We start from the raw sequence: 15,246 nt of genomic DNA, 5'->3' as shown, positions 1-15,246 counted from the left end.
ACCAATTTCTTTAAAGGAAAGGAAAAAAAAATTAATTTAATTTTTGCTGCTAAGTTAAACTGATCCTTGGTAGAGTTTATGTGAGTATAATACTAAAACTTCTACCTGCTCATTTCCCAGCCCTCTGTTCTGGACTATCATGTTAAATTCACCAACTTTACCTGATTTGAAGTAATTATAATTGAAGCAAAAGCAATTTCAGCCCATTAACATCAATCCACTCACAAAGCCAGCAGGAAACTCCCTGGGTGTGGTTAAAATCTGCTTAACTTGGTTCAGGCAAAATAAGTATTTGTGCATAAATATATGTATAGAAAAAATGCTTAGATGTGGTCAAAGGGGAAAATGACTCCTTACCATCTTTACTTAGGGGAGCTCTGTCATGCTCTGGGACCAACACGAGCCAGGACCTGAATTAAAGACTCATTCCAATGGTGTTTTTCCCTTCCTAGCAGCCAACCTTCCTGTGCCCACCCCTAGCTGACCCGCTCTGCACCACACCGGCAGACCCACGGCTGCACACTGCTCTGCTATGGAGCGTGGCCAGCAGCTGCAGATCTCACTGCATGGCCAGCACAGCAGCAGCTGCTTTAATGGGTGCTGGCACAGCACCAATCCCTTGGGATCGTCTATCCAGCTCCACACAATTTTAAATTCTCCTGGGTACTACAGGCATATTGGGTATTGTACTCCTGAACTGAACATGCCCTGTTCTTGATCTCAAAGAGTTACCACGGGACTGATTTATTTACTATGATGATTTGTTACTCAGACACATTTTCTACAAGCTTCTGCTGTCTTCTGTTTCTCAACTGTGAGTTGATATGATAGATTCATGCTGCTAAAGGGGAAAAAAAGTGTTGCCATGACTGAAGTAGATGCAGACATCTATAAATTAGTTGTCTGTTACTAGATAAGCAGACATAATGGCTCAGACGGTCCCTTCCAATTCAAAACTTCTATTTAATTCCTGATGAGGAGGATTTTTTCAACTAACATTACATACATCCAAATGACAAATCCATAAATCAGAAGCCTCATCTAGTATTAGTCTCAATAATGCAAGTACTCTTGCAAGTATTTCTGTATTGCATGTCATATTAAAGTGGAAGATGGTTAACAAATACCTTCCTGAGTATCTCGTATACTGCAAAGTAACTAATCTTGACAAGATTTGCTTCAAGCATAGTTATAGCGATGACCTTTTCCCCCACATGGATCAAAAATCAATCTAAATTGCTTTGAAAACAACCTCTTGATGTGAACTGAGAACCAATGCATCAGAAAAATTCAAAGTCCTCAGATTATTTTGACTGAGAGATGCAGAGCAAGGAAGTCAGGCAATGCATAATACTAAATGCAAGTTCATGAATATGGTGATTGAACAAGGAGAAATGGCTTCAAGCGTGAAGAGGGTAGATTTAAATTAGATACAAGAAAAAGGCCTTTTACAGAGAGGGTGGAAAGGCACTGGAACAGGTTGCCCAGAGATGTGGTTGATGCCCCATCCTGGAGACTTTCAAGGTGAAGATGGATCAGGCCCTGGGCAACCTGACTGATGTGTGTGTCCCTGTTCTTTGCAGGGGGAACTGGACTAGATGGCCCTCAGAGGTTCCTTCCAACTATAAAGTTTCTATGATTCTGTGATTCACATGTAAAAACCATAACCAACTGAGAAAGACTAAAGCTTCCAGACTAAAGCTGCAGCATCATTGAAGGGCAACACGAAGTTAATGACATGCTTGAAGAACATGCCAGATTTGAAGAAAACGCTGAAAGGCTGATAGATCCCAAATTTGACTTGCCATTTGTGATATGGTCTTTGAAGCTGAGCACACTTACATTGCTTCCTCCCACTGAGCCATCTGTGCGTAGCCAGGCAACATACTGAAACATCAAGAGTTACGAAGGAAAGAAATTTGGAAAAGATTCAATCCTCATTCTGAGCATAAAAATAATCCGGGATCTGAGGAGAAGTCATGTATGTAGGAGGTAACTTGAAAAGCTGCTGTTGAGAAAGGCATAAGGCATTGCTACTTGAACAGAACTACGAACTCAGAACAAATAATTAAAAAACAAGTCCCTTCCACAACACTTATGTCTACATTTTAACCTAATACATTTGTGCAGTGTGCTGGAAATGAAATCATTATGATACCAGATGAATTCTTGATCACTTCACAATAAACTGGAAGGATGTCATGAGACAGTTTATCCTAAATGTATTAAAAATGATGATGTGGCAATAATATATTTAAAAATATTTCCATGCAATCAGAATTGCTCCATTTGTTTTAGATGTGGGATTTTCCTGCAAGTTTTTCTGTGATTTTCCTTAAAGGAACAGCAGACAGGGAGCATCCCACAGTTCAGTTTATAATGTTTACTCTTCAGGAAGGATGAGCTTGGAGCCAGAGGCAGTCTTACACCTTAAGGAAGATAGTTTCTAGTTTTCCAAAGATCTTGAGAATTAATTTACAGAAGGAAAACCAGAAAGCACTAATAAAGTCCAAAATTCAATTACTGCAATTCAGGAATTCTTCCTAAACACCTTGGTATAAGATCCTGCACTTCTGAATACACTGCAATGCAAAATACAGAGGACAAACTCTTTCTAGCTGCTATGGATACTAGATTAAAAAAAATAATCTCCCTAAAATGGTCAAGTGGAATTAGTTTTATTGATGCAAATAGAAAAGATTATTTATATAATAGATGGCTTGAGTTTCATCATATCTCAGCAACTGATCAACTCAGCTGGGAAAAAGATTAAGAATACTGGGAACATCGGTGATATTGTAATTTATTTAACAGTTGATACTGATGCTCATTGCTAAATACTACATCCTTTCCCTTTGAAAACAAAAACAAAAAAACTTTTTAACAAAACATCCCACTTTCACTGGAAAGCGGGTGGTGAAAACTGCCCTGCTGTATCCAACAGCAGCAGTATGCAGTGGAAGTCTCTTCTTCTACCTTCCAAGTCCTTCTGTCAGAAAATTCTTTACAAATCTTACAGCCAGTGACAAAGAAAACAAGGATTTTATTTTTAGATGCTGAACGAGCTTCCTGCACACACAATTATGTAAGCCAAGCACTTGATAACTCCTCCCACGACATCACTCCTATTTGTGCCTTTTGCCTTGCTTACACACGCTGGTCCTGTTTCCATAGGCACCTCAGCAAAGCATGCGTGCAGGTTTTGTTTTCAGGTTTTCTTTGACAACACTGTTTGAATAGCTGACTGAAATTCCAGGAAAGTACCAAAAAAGTAGTCTTGGGAACCCAAAACCCCAGCTTCAGGGAGAGAATCTGAAGGCAAACAAGCCCATAGATGAATGGAAAAAAAGAAAAGCAGACTTCTTCTTTAATCACATTTCGTTCTTTTATGCCAGATCAAACTCATGATCTCAATAGTTGCGTACCCCTGAAAAGTATGAGCTGCTGTAGTTCAAATCTAGTTCAATTCTGGTTTTATAAAACTATCAGATCCAAACTCCATAATGTTTACAGGGTTGTACTGGTCTCTAGGTTTGGAAACAGAAGCAAATGGAAAACCAGGAATAATATTAGAAAACAAAAGCTCAGTTTGCAGCCATCAACGAAAAGATGAATAGCTGTACTCATGTAACTTTATACCATGACCCTAAATTATAACTATCAATGTTATTAACAACATTGTACAGGAAGAAGCAGCACATACACACACTACTACGGGACAAGCAACAAAATCCTGAGATCAGCAGAACATAAATTAGTGAATTCAGACTTAGAAGCTGGCCTAATTACCAATACAGTCTGGACGTATCATCAGCATTGTCCAACATGAGAAGCATTATCATAAACATGAGGAGGCTTTATTGAGCCTAACCCCGCAAGGGAATAAATTCTAATCACACTTCAGTCATGTAAGCATTTACAAGTAATTCTAGGAACTTAATTATTGAATCTGATAATCTGAGTTTACAAAATTCTTTAATGTATTTATTCTCACTGCCATGCAAGATGGGAGTTTTTGAGGCCTTTAATCACAGATAAAGAACTGAGTTCCAGAAGCCACCAATCACACTTAAAAGAGATCTGGGAAACAAACCTCCTAAGTCTTAACTCTGGCAAGTCTTTTTAACATGCTTCGCCTTTGTGATGGCTCTTAAGTGGTAATTACGTAACGCTGAGACCTACCCCAATATTGTGTCAGATCTGAGCACCAAAGAAACAGGTTGCACAAAAATTACTGTCCAACCACAAAACTGCTTTTTCACACAGCTTGAGTATAATGTTAGCGCAAATAATATTAACAACTTGCAACTGCAAATATTGTGCAAGGTATCAAATGCAAGCAATTTATAGCACTATACTACTCACAAGTAAAATTACGCAAGAACACCAAGCAAAACATTTTAAGAAGAAACAGAAGTAGCTCATACATCATGAGCATGGCTTAGGGATTATATTAAACTCCAGATAATCCTGACAGTGACGGGAATTGTAGAGGTAAAACATGATAAATATTTTTTCCTGGTGATAGAAACAGTTATGTCAGAAGACAGGAAAACAGGAGGTCCAATGCAGTGACAGGCACGGAGCATGCAGGCAGTTGCTCTGTGGTACACCAGCAGGACAGCTGTGTTTTCCTGGGCTGCGTCCTGATTGCAGTTACAGGTCAGAGCTCCTCCCGCCCCTCTGTCTCCATGAGGATGGAACATCCTGGAAACAAAGGGACTGTGGAATGAAAGAAAAGAGGTAACATTTCTTTCCCACCCCTTCCTCTTTCAGGGTCCCAGAGGGACCAATGGAGGATGGAAAGGAACTGGAAACCTCTGCCCCATGAAAAGAAAGAGAAGCTGCATGCAGCCTCTATAGTGCAACTGCACGGGTGTAAAGAGTGAGAAAGGAACTGGATGTGTGAAGACAAACACCAACATAAACAGGCAGAGAAAGTACATGCATGAACATGCTTACACAAAGTACTGCATTAATCCTGAGACAGGTCTGCAAGTCGCCAACCTGCCAGAGGTTTCTATTGGAGTTCAGACTAGATTATCTGTAACTCATGTGGAAACCATGCTGTGAGGAGCTTTACCTCCCTCTTCCATACTCCCTTTAGCATAGCTAGATTTCAGCTTCTTTCACCACTCTGTGTCAAGATGTGAGTGAGAACCCTGGCAAACCAAGAAAAGGATTCTAGGAACTGAACATGAAAAAAATCATTTGAAAAACAAAGAGAAGAGTCTCTTCCTAAGTAGGTGAGACAAAAATGTAGCATCTGATTTACTCTATGCATAATCCACCAGCTGAAAACTTATCTTCTCAAGTAGAGAACTATTTCATGTCACCAGTTTGCTGTGTTTGAAGTGAGATTTATTTAAAATCTCTGGCCTTTTGTTCACATATATCAACAGCAGTTTACATTTATGAACATGTTACATCTGCTTTAGCACACAGACTAGCTTTGAAACAAAGATTTACATTGTTAGTCTACACATATGTCACAGAGATGAAAGTTGGCTTAACTAGCAATTCATGCTATTTTCATCAATTTAAATCCTTATCACCAATGCTGGAGTTGATATGCCATTTAATACTTAAGTCTTGCTTACTTTGGACATTCTATTACAGTCATCCAAGCCTTAAAGCTATGACAAAACTTACTATTTCCTTCCTACTATTTTCCTTCCTTAACTCTACAGTTCTAATTAGACAAACCAGCAAAAGTCAGCTTCAATGGCAACAGCTGACAGCAGTGCTACTTCTGCCCTTCCGTTGAGTGAGACACTGACAACAGCACGAGCGCGAACTGTGGCCCATCAGACACCCCACCTGTTCCCCTGGTAACACTCCGAGATCTACAAGAACTGATTGCATAAAGCAGAAGGAAACTCAGAAGTATCACGTCTGCACGTCAGTGTTGTGTTACTACTACGTTTGACAACAAACAAAACCAGCAGAGATCTAAAAAACAAGCAAATGGGAAGAGAGTACAGATTTAACCTTCTAAGTCCCATCAGAAAAGTAAAGAAGTCATAGTTTAGCGGAGCTGAGGTTCAATTTTTATTGTGAACTGCAGACCTGTGAAACAAAAAAATAAAATTTTGTCATGAATAAAAATGTGCTAATTATTTTTTTTCATTTTACTGCCATCTCCTATACTCATCATTGCATGATATATTGCTGTACAGATGGGTCTTGCTCATTTTCTCTTTCATCTTTTCAATTAAAATGAAATACTTCTTTCCACATGCAATAGCCTATGCTGTGTATCACTCCTAATGAACGTGATTAGCAACAGAAAGCCGAGATGCTGCTGACAGGCAAAAGCTTCTCACACAGTGCAATATGTTTATGCCTCTCTCTCTTTGTTTCTTTGGAGTCTCTACTGCCTCGTATTAAATGTAACAGTGTGAAAAACTTTCACAGCTCACTTTTTGTTTTTTGAGCTGCCTCGAGGATCAGAAAACAGAAAACTCAGTGCAGTCACTGCCACAGCAGCACCAAGCAGGATTTCATCTCAGCACAGAATCCACATTTGACCATCCGTCAACAGTTTGAAGAAAGTGCAAACTCAAAACAATACATGCTGGGGTCTAAGAAAAAAACAGTATGTTCCTATACTCATCTTCAAAGAGCAGTGAAACAGACATATTCTCAGTTACTGTTTGTAGAAGGATGATCTACAAGTGAAGGTCAATTTCTGATTCTTCTAGAGTAGAATATAGTGAACATAGCACATTTTTACAATAAAATTACAAATTTGCCTTTGACTGTATTTTTTATAGCTTTCAGAAAGAAATATTTAGGACTGGATTAAAAATAAGTTGTATTCACCATTCTTTTACCCATCCTCTTTTTCATCATAAGAACACCGGCAGCATTTAATTTACTTATTGCGCTCTTTTCACAAATTCAGCTTGTCCTCTTTGACTGAATGAATACCATTCAATAGGATACAACCCTGCAGTAAGCTTTCTCAAAAGCCAATAGAAGAACAGAAAATCCCTAATAAACAATAAAACAAGGAAATGGTTAACAGGTAAGATCCTTCAACTACTACAGATCATTGAGGGGGCAAAAAAAGACATCATAACAAATGCAGCGATTAATTTGGAATCATAGAATCATTAAGGTTGGAAAAGACCGCTAAGATCAACTAGTCCAACTGCTGACCCATCCCCACCATGTCCTCTAAGCCATGTCATTCAGTACCACAAGTACCCTTTTCTTGAAAACTTTCAAAGGATGGTGACTCCACCACTTCCCTGGGAAGCCTCACCACGTTTTATGAGATTTTTTCCTAACATCTAACCTAAATACTTACGATGCTTAGATAATCTAAAATAACAAAATCTTAAAATTGAGGTTAGCAATAAGCTTGTGCTTGAACAGCCATGGATTACCCTTCAGTTCTTCTGTGAGAAAGCACAATTATCCACGGTACTCAATCAGATGTGGGTGGTTTTTAGAACTGTAGTCTCTAATAGATCCCTTCCAGACAGATTGTGCACAGTATATTTTATTGGTGAGGAAACCAAGGTGAGGAACATCAAGACATACCCATGAGGAAAAATCTAAATCCATGACAGAGCAAATAATAAAATTCAGGATCCCTTAAAATTCAGGAGCCTTTAAAATGTTCATTCTCTCAAGACCATAATAAGCAGGTTACCTGTAACCACCCTGGACAAAAGAAAAAAAAAAGAAAGGAAAAAAAACCCAACAAATAAAACTAATAGGTCAGATGGGAATGTTGAATCCATCACTTTCAGTAATTCAGACAGAGCAGGCAAAAACATTGCATGTGTCAACAAAATTGTCTGGAAGAATGGAATTCACTAACTGACATTAAGTACTGAAGCTGTATAGTTAACTGTCTCTTCTTTTGAGCTTTCCAACCACTTATTACCTGAGTTTATCCCCATATTATACAATCCCTTTGCCAAGTTCCTTTTAGGTCCTGATTTGTCACACTAAGAAACTTTACTGAGCGTTATAGTATTTATTATATCTTACTAAAAAAAAACAAATCAAATTTTTCATAACCACCTAAAACACACTTCAAATACCAATTACTGAAATACATCATACAACACAATTCTTCCAGCAAAGTAAATAGAAGTAAATAAAAATCAAGAATATATAACTTCCTGTTCATAATTACAATATTCTTTTTTTTCTGTATTAATTCAACTTCTCAGCACTATAAATGGGTCTCAGCTTCTTCATATGATCCAGCACTATTAAAGGGATTGGAAAATAGAGTAAGCAACAGCCTCACTGTAACAGAATGTGGATTTAGTGGAAAGAACTTCATCTTGCAACCTGCAAATGGTTCAGCTGATGAAAATTAACACAATAGACCTCACAGCATTAAGGCAATGATTCCGCTCGGGATGCTAGAGGCTCAGCCTCACAGGCTTTCAAATAAGACTAACTCTAATACAGGGAACAAGACTCGTCCTGATCTGCTCAAAGAAAAAGAAATACCATAAATGTGCTGTTTTTCCTGTTTGTGGGAAAAAAAAAAAAAAAAAAAAAAAAAAAAAAAGTGAAATGTTTTGTGTTTCAAATATTGTTACAGGGAACAAAACACAAGTTATAACTTTACTACACTACAAAGTATACTAAGTTCCATACAAATACAAGAACTCCACCAAACAGCTGAGGCTTCAATTTTTCTCTACATTCATTAACTAAAAGAGATTGGTTTTGGAATAGGGCAAAAGCACATCAAAGACAGAAAGAGCATAACAGGTCAGGCTAAGAAAAATGCTTTGCTTTCCCCACATACTCCTTTCCCCTTAGGCCACACAGTATCCCCTGGAAAATGACAAGAAAGCTTAAAAAGAGATGAACTGAAAAACCCATAAATGGGTTCTCCAAAATTCAGAGATGAAAAGTACTGTTACACAAAGCAGAACTGAGTAGAAAGCTGCAAATGTATAATTTTTGCCACTAAAGAAAGATGCCCACACAACCCTTTTTTTTTTTTTTTTTTTCCTATCTATAGCAATGCTGAAGCATGCTCTTGACTTATAGGTACTAATAAAACTTTTCAACCTCTCACCAATTGCATATTACAAACTACGCAAAATAAATTAAAATTCAGCTATTACTTTTTCCATAGCATCGACAGTAGTCTGTATCTTTAAACTATCCTATCCTTTCTTGTAGCATGGTAGACAGCTTAAGGTGCCAATTGCATTTAACCAAGAACAGTGAGATAAACTTATGGTAGTTGCTTCCTCATAGAAAGAATTTTGGTGGAGAAAACCATGCCACAATAAGACCAGTAATCCTCACAAGCACACAACCAAAAACTGTCAAGAATCCTTGCTGATCACAACAATAACATGAGAGTCTCAACCTTACCCGCATGTAACCTAGAATACTGCGGATAAAAGTGTTCCTTTCTCAGTTCTCCAGAAATAGAAGAGATGTCTCCGCACTATTTAATGCTTTTACACAGAATCATCACTACTCTGCATCTCTCCAGTTCACATAAACTGGAAACAAGAGCTGAAATCACAGCTCTGCAAGATTCTATCTCATGGGAACCCAGGATTTTGCCTGTAGCATCCCAAAATGCTACTGACCATTAGATATTTAAGCTGTCTTGATAACAGATAGAGTACAACCACATTGTATGAGGCCACAGTAGTATCTTGATATACTTCAACAGCAGAAGGAAACACAACTTTATGGTGATTAGGTCATATTTAATGCTTTGTCATTTGTGGTCAAGTTTTTTTTATTTTATTTGAAGATGATATAATTTTTGTCCTTGTTGTGCTGCACTATCAGTGAAATTTCTGGCTATTTTGATAAGCACAAATAAGCAACAGAGAACAATTATACAGTCTAAACAGTCCTTTCTACAAGATGCCTATTTTCTCAGCTTCTTTAATCTTTAGCAGCCAAGAAAGCTAGAACTAAGAGGACACTGCTACAGAATAACTAACACAATTAAGTGTCTCTTCAAACTTGTCTACGCAGGCCAATGCAGACAAGTCTGCATTTGGAGTAACAGCTAGTGCTGACAGCACCACAGGTGAAAAGCAAAACTACATTCTTCCCCTTTTCATGAGTATCACCTTTGATTTAGTTGGATCATTTGGGATAAATGTTTGACCAAAATTGGGGGAAGATGTATTCATTTCTATAATTAGTATCCTTTCTATGCTTTTTAATTTTTACCTTTTGATCCTTTCTATTAGAAGACTGAATTAATTACATGATCAGAGCTTAGTAAGAGAACAGTCAGTTCTGCTCACTTTTTACCTATTGAGCACAGTTTAAGCTAATGGTTGAGACAACACATGATGTGCTAAGTCATTTATTTGTGATGTCACCACATACCATGAAATTCAAGCAGGTTCTATAGGATGGTTTGGATAAAGGATTTTCTTTTTTTCTCCCCTCATCTCCTACTTTCCCATCTGATATTGCTGACTGGGAAAGACTTGGTATATTCAGCAATGAAGCTGCTGCACAAAGTTGCACAACTGTTCCACCTACATGCTCCTACAAGAGAAACTCTGATTCTAATTAATACACTCCCCTTATGCACTTTATTCTTGGTGTCATGCATACAGCAGGTGATAAATAATAATTTAAGAGTTCTCATCTCGTTATTTAAGCAGCCTCTTGATGTTTTAAAGGAGTTACAAGAATAAAGACATCCTTGAAAATGAGACACAAGTACCCATAAAAGTGTGAGGCTATTTGCAGAGGGAGGAGCCAGAAGGCTCAACACTAACTGCCACTAAAAATAAGGAGGGTATTAAATGCTGCAGCTGTCCCTAAGATGGTTCTAAAAGATAACTGTGAGAAAATTCATGAGGCAAAGAGCACAATATAAATAAATGCAGTGTAAAAATTGCCCAAGCCAGCACTGAAAGCAATCTAAATTACAATCCATTAACAGGGATCACTATCTAGATATATTAGATATGCTTACAAACATGATATTTAGACAAAATATATAAAAATAATTCTTTACACATAAAAGGCAAGCTACTGAGCAAACTTTTGAAACTCATATCTCTCGAGGGTAGTTGGCAAGCTTATAGAAGGGATTAATGAGCACATAAAGAGTTTGCAAACTTCAGAGCCAGAAGTCAATTTTGGAGAGAGGCTGGGAAAAAGTTACCTACTGGAAGATAGTTTCAAAAATATTAATTAAAGTTAACATTAAGTGTTCTTTCTTTTTTTTTTTCCTCTGAAGAACTTGATACTGCTTTTGGAGGATGCTACCCACTTCACAGAAATAACTTCTGCCCTCCAGTAACAATTGTATCCAGGCTCTTCTTCCACAGCAACAGTGTGGCTTGCCATCTTCACAGAAAAAAAAACTCCTTGCTTTAACTATGGAATGAGAATTTGCACAACCATGTGAGAGCAAACCACACCAAAGCAAACCTTTTTTCATGTACATACACATTCGTGGCTTAAAACTCTAGAACTGTTTATGCATTCATGCATAAAACCCTGAAATAGGACAAATACAAGTAATTCACTTTGCAAGGCAAGAGATTGTCTATCACTCCTGGTTTACTAAGAAAGAGGTTGCATTATTGTCATGTTACAGAGCAATTCATGCACCACATGTTCAGTATTCCATTTTGTAGTCCATCACAATTGAAATATAGATTTTAACAAAAAAAAATTATAAGCATAGAACAGCTGTCACTTACTTGGCTTAGAGTTCACAATAACATTTTCAGCAGAGTGCTGGGGTGGAAACCTGCAGTTCTCTCCTTGGCCCTCACTGCTCCCATACTCTATAACTTCCACTTGTCCCAATGGTACGCTCCATTTTAATAAATACCTCTGGCCAGTTGTCACAGTGCCGCTGCTTTCATAGGAAGTGCTGGAAGATACATAAATCGTTCAGTGTCAAGTCACTGTGTTTTATAGCATCCTATTTGTTAACTTTTAAATCTGCCGTTTATCAGCCTGAGTTCTGTGCACAACTTTAAATAAATACACGCTTCAGGATAACTTCTGTGACTAACTTCTGATGTGAGTGCAAAGATCAGCTGTGCAGGTGCAAATAAACTTATTTACAGGCAACACAGGACTACCACAAACAGATCCTCCATTCTGTTACTTCTGTAACAAAATATCAATTACCATTTTTAAGATCAACATGCACTTGAACACCTTAAGTGCTTGGACAATACTGTCATTCTACCTCTTCCTGATTCTTCTGTTTTTCAGGACAATACCCGCAGCAGAGCCAAAAAGTAGTAAGTGCTGCATATAAAAGTCTGGATGGTGGGACCTTCAAGTGACCACTGGGAGGAGGCAGGTCAAGGCAATCTCCCAAAGGCTGCCCAGCCAACATTTCAGCTGAGCCCTACAGGCCAGGATGTTGCTGTGGTTTCTGAGAGCCGTCTACATGGGAGCTGCTGTTAACAGAAGTGTATATCACAACAGGCATTTCAGAGGAAACAGCATGCTTGGGAAGTTCACTAGAAATAGAAATGGTATTACTGCTATTTCTCATTTGTTTCTTTCATTCTTTTCATTCCTTTATTCACACACTCAATCACGCGTAGCAAACATCTACTATCAAGTACAAAAGAGGCTAAAGGAAACAAAAATTTTGGCTGAGATGGCTAAAATCTACAAGTTAAAAGCTTGGCAGAAATCAGCTTAGTGTATTTACTTGGAACAGTATCTGAATCCCAAGGTTCAGCTAGTCAGCTACCTGTTCACAACACAGTCATGCTTTTGTTTCGTTGAAGAGGCACATATGAACAGAAAAAAAATCAAGTGCCAGAAATTAAACAAATATTTACGAACTCCAGATCTAGTTCATAAGAAAGAAAAGAACAGCAGCACACAGCTGTTTAGCTGCTAGTAATAGTATCCATCTCGTCCAACTCCTGCTTCTTAAAAGTTAGGTATCCAGTTCAAGCCAGTTATCTAGATTACATACGAAGAAGGTCCTACAGAGGGTCATGAACTCTGTGTAAATATGTCTCTTGCCAGCTATAGTTTGGAACCAATGGTCCCCAGGCTCCTGGGATATCTGGACTGACTATTTCTGTACAGACTGGCAAAAAGTGGTCAAGAAAATTGAGCTGATTCCACCAGCATGTGTAAAGTTTCTGAAGAAGCCTAAATCTCCAGGGGTGGATCTGTAGGCATGCACACATCAGGGAGTTTGAAAATGACTGATGCTTCACAAAATCAAAAGGTACATTCAAAAACGTGCTTTTCTTTGGACCAAAAATTCTGGACTGGATACCGGTGTAATACATGAAATTTGGTAGACATCTCCTTCAGTCCCTAAAATGCTCGTGCATTTTCTGAAGCACAATCATTAGAAGGTACTTGCTCACTGACATAAGACCAAGCATTCACAGAAATGTAAAAATATGTACTGCATTCACACTTCACTAATGAACTAAGATATCAACTCATATTATCCTTAAGAAAAACTTAAGGTTCAGTCTGCAATTTCTCTGTCAGAATTTACCAACACGTAAAGCTTTTTACAATACAAGCAAGACTGGAATGTGAGTATGACCTTGGCTGCACAGTGGTATAGTAACAGTAATAGCTACTGCCAACTAAAACAGAAGGCATGATGGAAAAATGCCTTCTTCAAAGTACCTCAGCTTTCAACCTTCAATGTTTGGCCTCAGAGATAAAAACCTTTCCTCAGCTGGAATTTCTTTAGCAAGTTCCAGTTTTTTTTTTTTCTGGCTACATGCATTAGCTTTGGTTCTTGTTTTGTTTTAATTTGGAATTTCTGTCAAGTTACAGATGTGCGACAGTGTGAATTTAAGGAGTAAGAGAGAGAAAAAAAAAAAAATCCTGCTTCAGCATGCCTCCACTCCACTAAACACTAATGCACGAGTGATTATCAGCATAGAACATCTTTACTTGTAATTTCCAACTTATTTTATATAGATAGATAGATAGATATGAAACCTAGCTGTCTATTCATTATGACAAGTAAGAGAAATCATCAGCCATAGCAAAAACAAAAAAGCTTTTTCACTGTCATTTTTTTCCAGCTTAAGCTTTGGTGGCCATTTAAAACATTGGAAAGAAGTCTTACCGTACGTTGACAGTTGCGCACATCAGCACATCGTTTAACATGAAAAGTCGTCGCTCTTTGGTTTTGACAATTTCTCCTTTGTCATTGTAAACTGTTTCCACCATATCATCAGTCCGGACGAGGTACCTGTTTCCACTGCTGAGTAGCTAGGTTTTAAAAACAATCAATTTTCCATGTTATACAGAATACTTAACATCCAGAGCAAAAAAGATAAAAGAAAATACAACCATTTGCCATAGTAATATAAATGCTCCCAGGTGGGTTTGCCAAATAAATTATGCTTTTTTACTGATTTGATTTTCGTTTACAGATAAGTTTACAGCAGCAGTGACATATGCCCCCAGAAGTATGGCCTGCAGGGGTCTGCAGTCTTTATAAGGAACATGCAATTCCCTCTGAAAGTCTTCCATACTGGTAAAGGAGTCTAGTGAGAAAAAAATCATAGCTTCTGCAGCTCCTGTTGTTTCCCTCCCTCATTTCTTCTTTCACAGTGCATTTAAATGCTATGCACGGTTCCAGGCATCCCAAAGGGACATTTCCCACAGGAGTGAGTGGATAAAGAGTGCTTTTACCTTCTCTGTCTCCACTGGCTCTCAAAGTCAGCTAAGGAGTGCAGCTGACATATTTCCACAGACTGCCAAGACTATGACATGTACAAAAGATGCACGACAGGTGAATTGTTCCTGCAATTTTCTTTCAAGCTCTAAGGCTCAACAATGTGTGCAAGAATGAACCAGTTCCTCACAGGTCAAAGACATCTCTGCAGCAGCCAAGAGAATGAAATGGCCTGTAACTCACTCGCCTCCTATCTATCCACATCCTTTCCTGCTTGTTTCACCATCTGGCACTATTCCAAATTTGTATAAGCAAATACTAGGTCACAAGACATATCTCAGTGTCCTCTCGGTACAGAATTTAACACTGTACAGTTAAGATCATTGGATAAAAGAAATCTGGCCACATCTTAAAGGGCATATTCTTTAAATCCTTTAAATCCTTCAATCACTTGTACATGATAATTAGTAGCTAATTCAAAAAGCAGGAGTGTAAAGATCTAGAAAAGAAAGTAAAATCACAAAATCCATCCTGCAACACACATAGAATGGAAATATGCTTCCAATATGATAATAAATTCAGTCTCTCATTTTTGATAAATAGGTTAAGACAAGCATATT

At 38.0% G+C, this 15,246-nt stretch overlaps 1 protein-coding gene across 5 annotated transcripts in view; it reads right to left on the bottom strand.

Annotated features, from left to right (window-relative positions):
* ARHGEF10 (Rho guanine nucleotide exchange factor 10) overlaps window positions 1-15,246 on the bottom strand; it is a 108,616-nt gene that overhangs the window by 41,916 nt on the left and 51,454 nt on the right. For all 5 annotated transcript variants that reach the window (XM_052697048.1, XM_052697075.1, XM_052697085.1 and 2 more), the window contains 2 exons: window positions 14,072-14,217; window positions 11,691-11,866 (listed from right to left, as the gene is read on the bottom strand). In XM_052697048.1, coding sequence (XP_052553008.1) covers window positions 11,691-11,866; window positions 14,072-14,217 — 322 coding nt within the window. The remainder of the gene's footprint in view (window positions 1-11,690; window positions 11,867-14,071; window positions 14,218-15,246) is intronic.

This window comes from Tympanuchus pallidicinctus, unplaced genomic scaffold, assembly GCF_026119805.1.
Source record: "Tympanuchus pallidicinctus isolate F22 unplaced genomic scaffold, pur_lepc_1.0 scaffold1, whole genome shotgun sequence".
NCBI lineage: Eukaryota > Metazoa > Chordata > Aves > Galliformes > Phasianidae > Tympanuchus > Tympanuchus pallidicinctus.
This window is presented reverse-complemented; position numbering and strand designations above follow the sequence as displayed.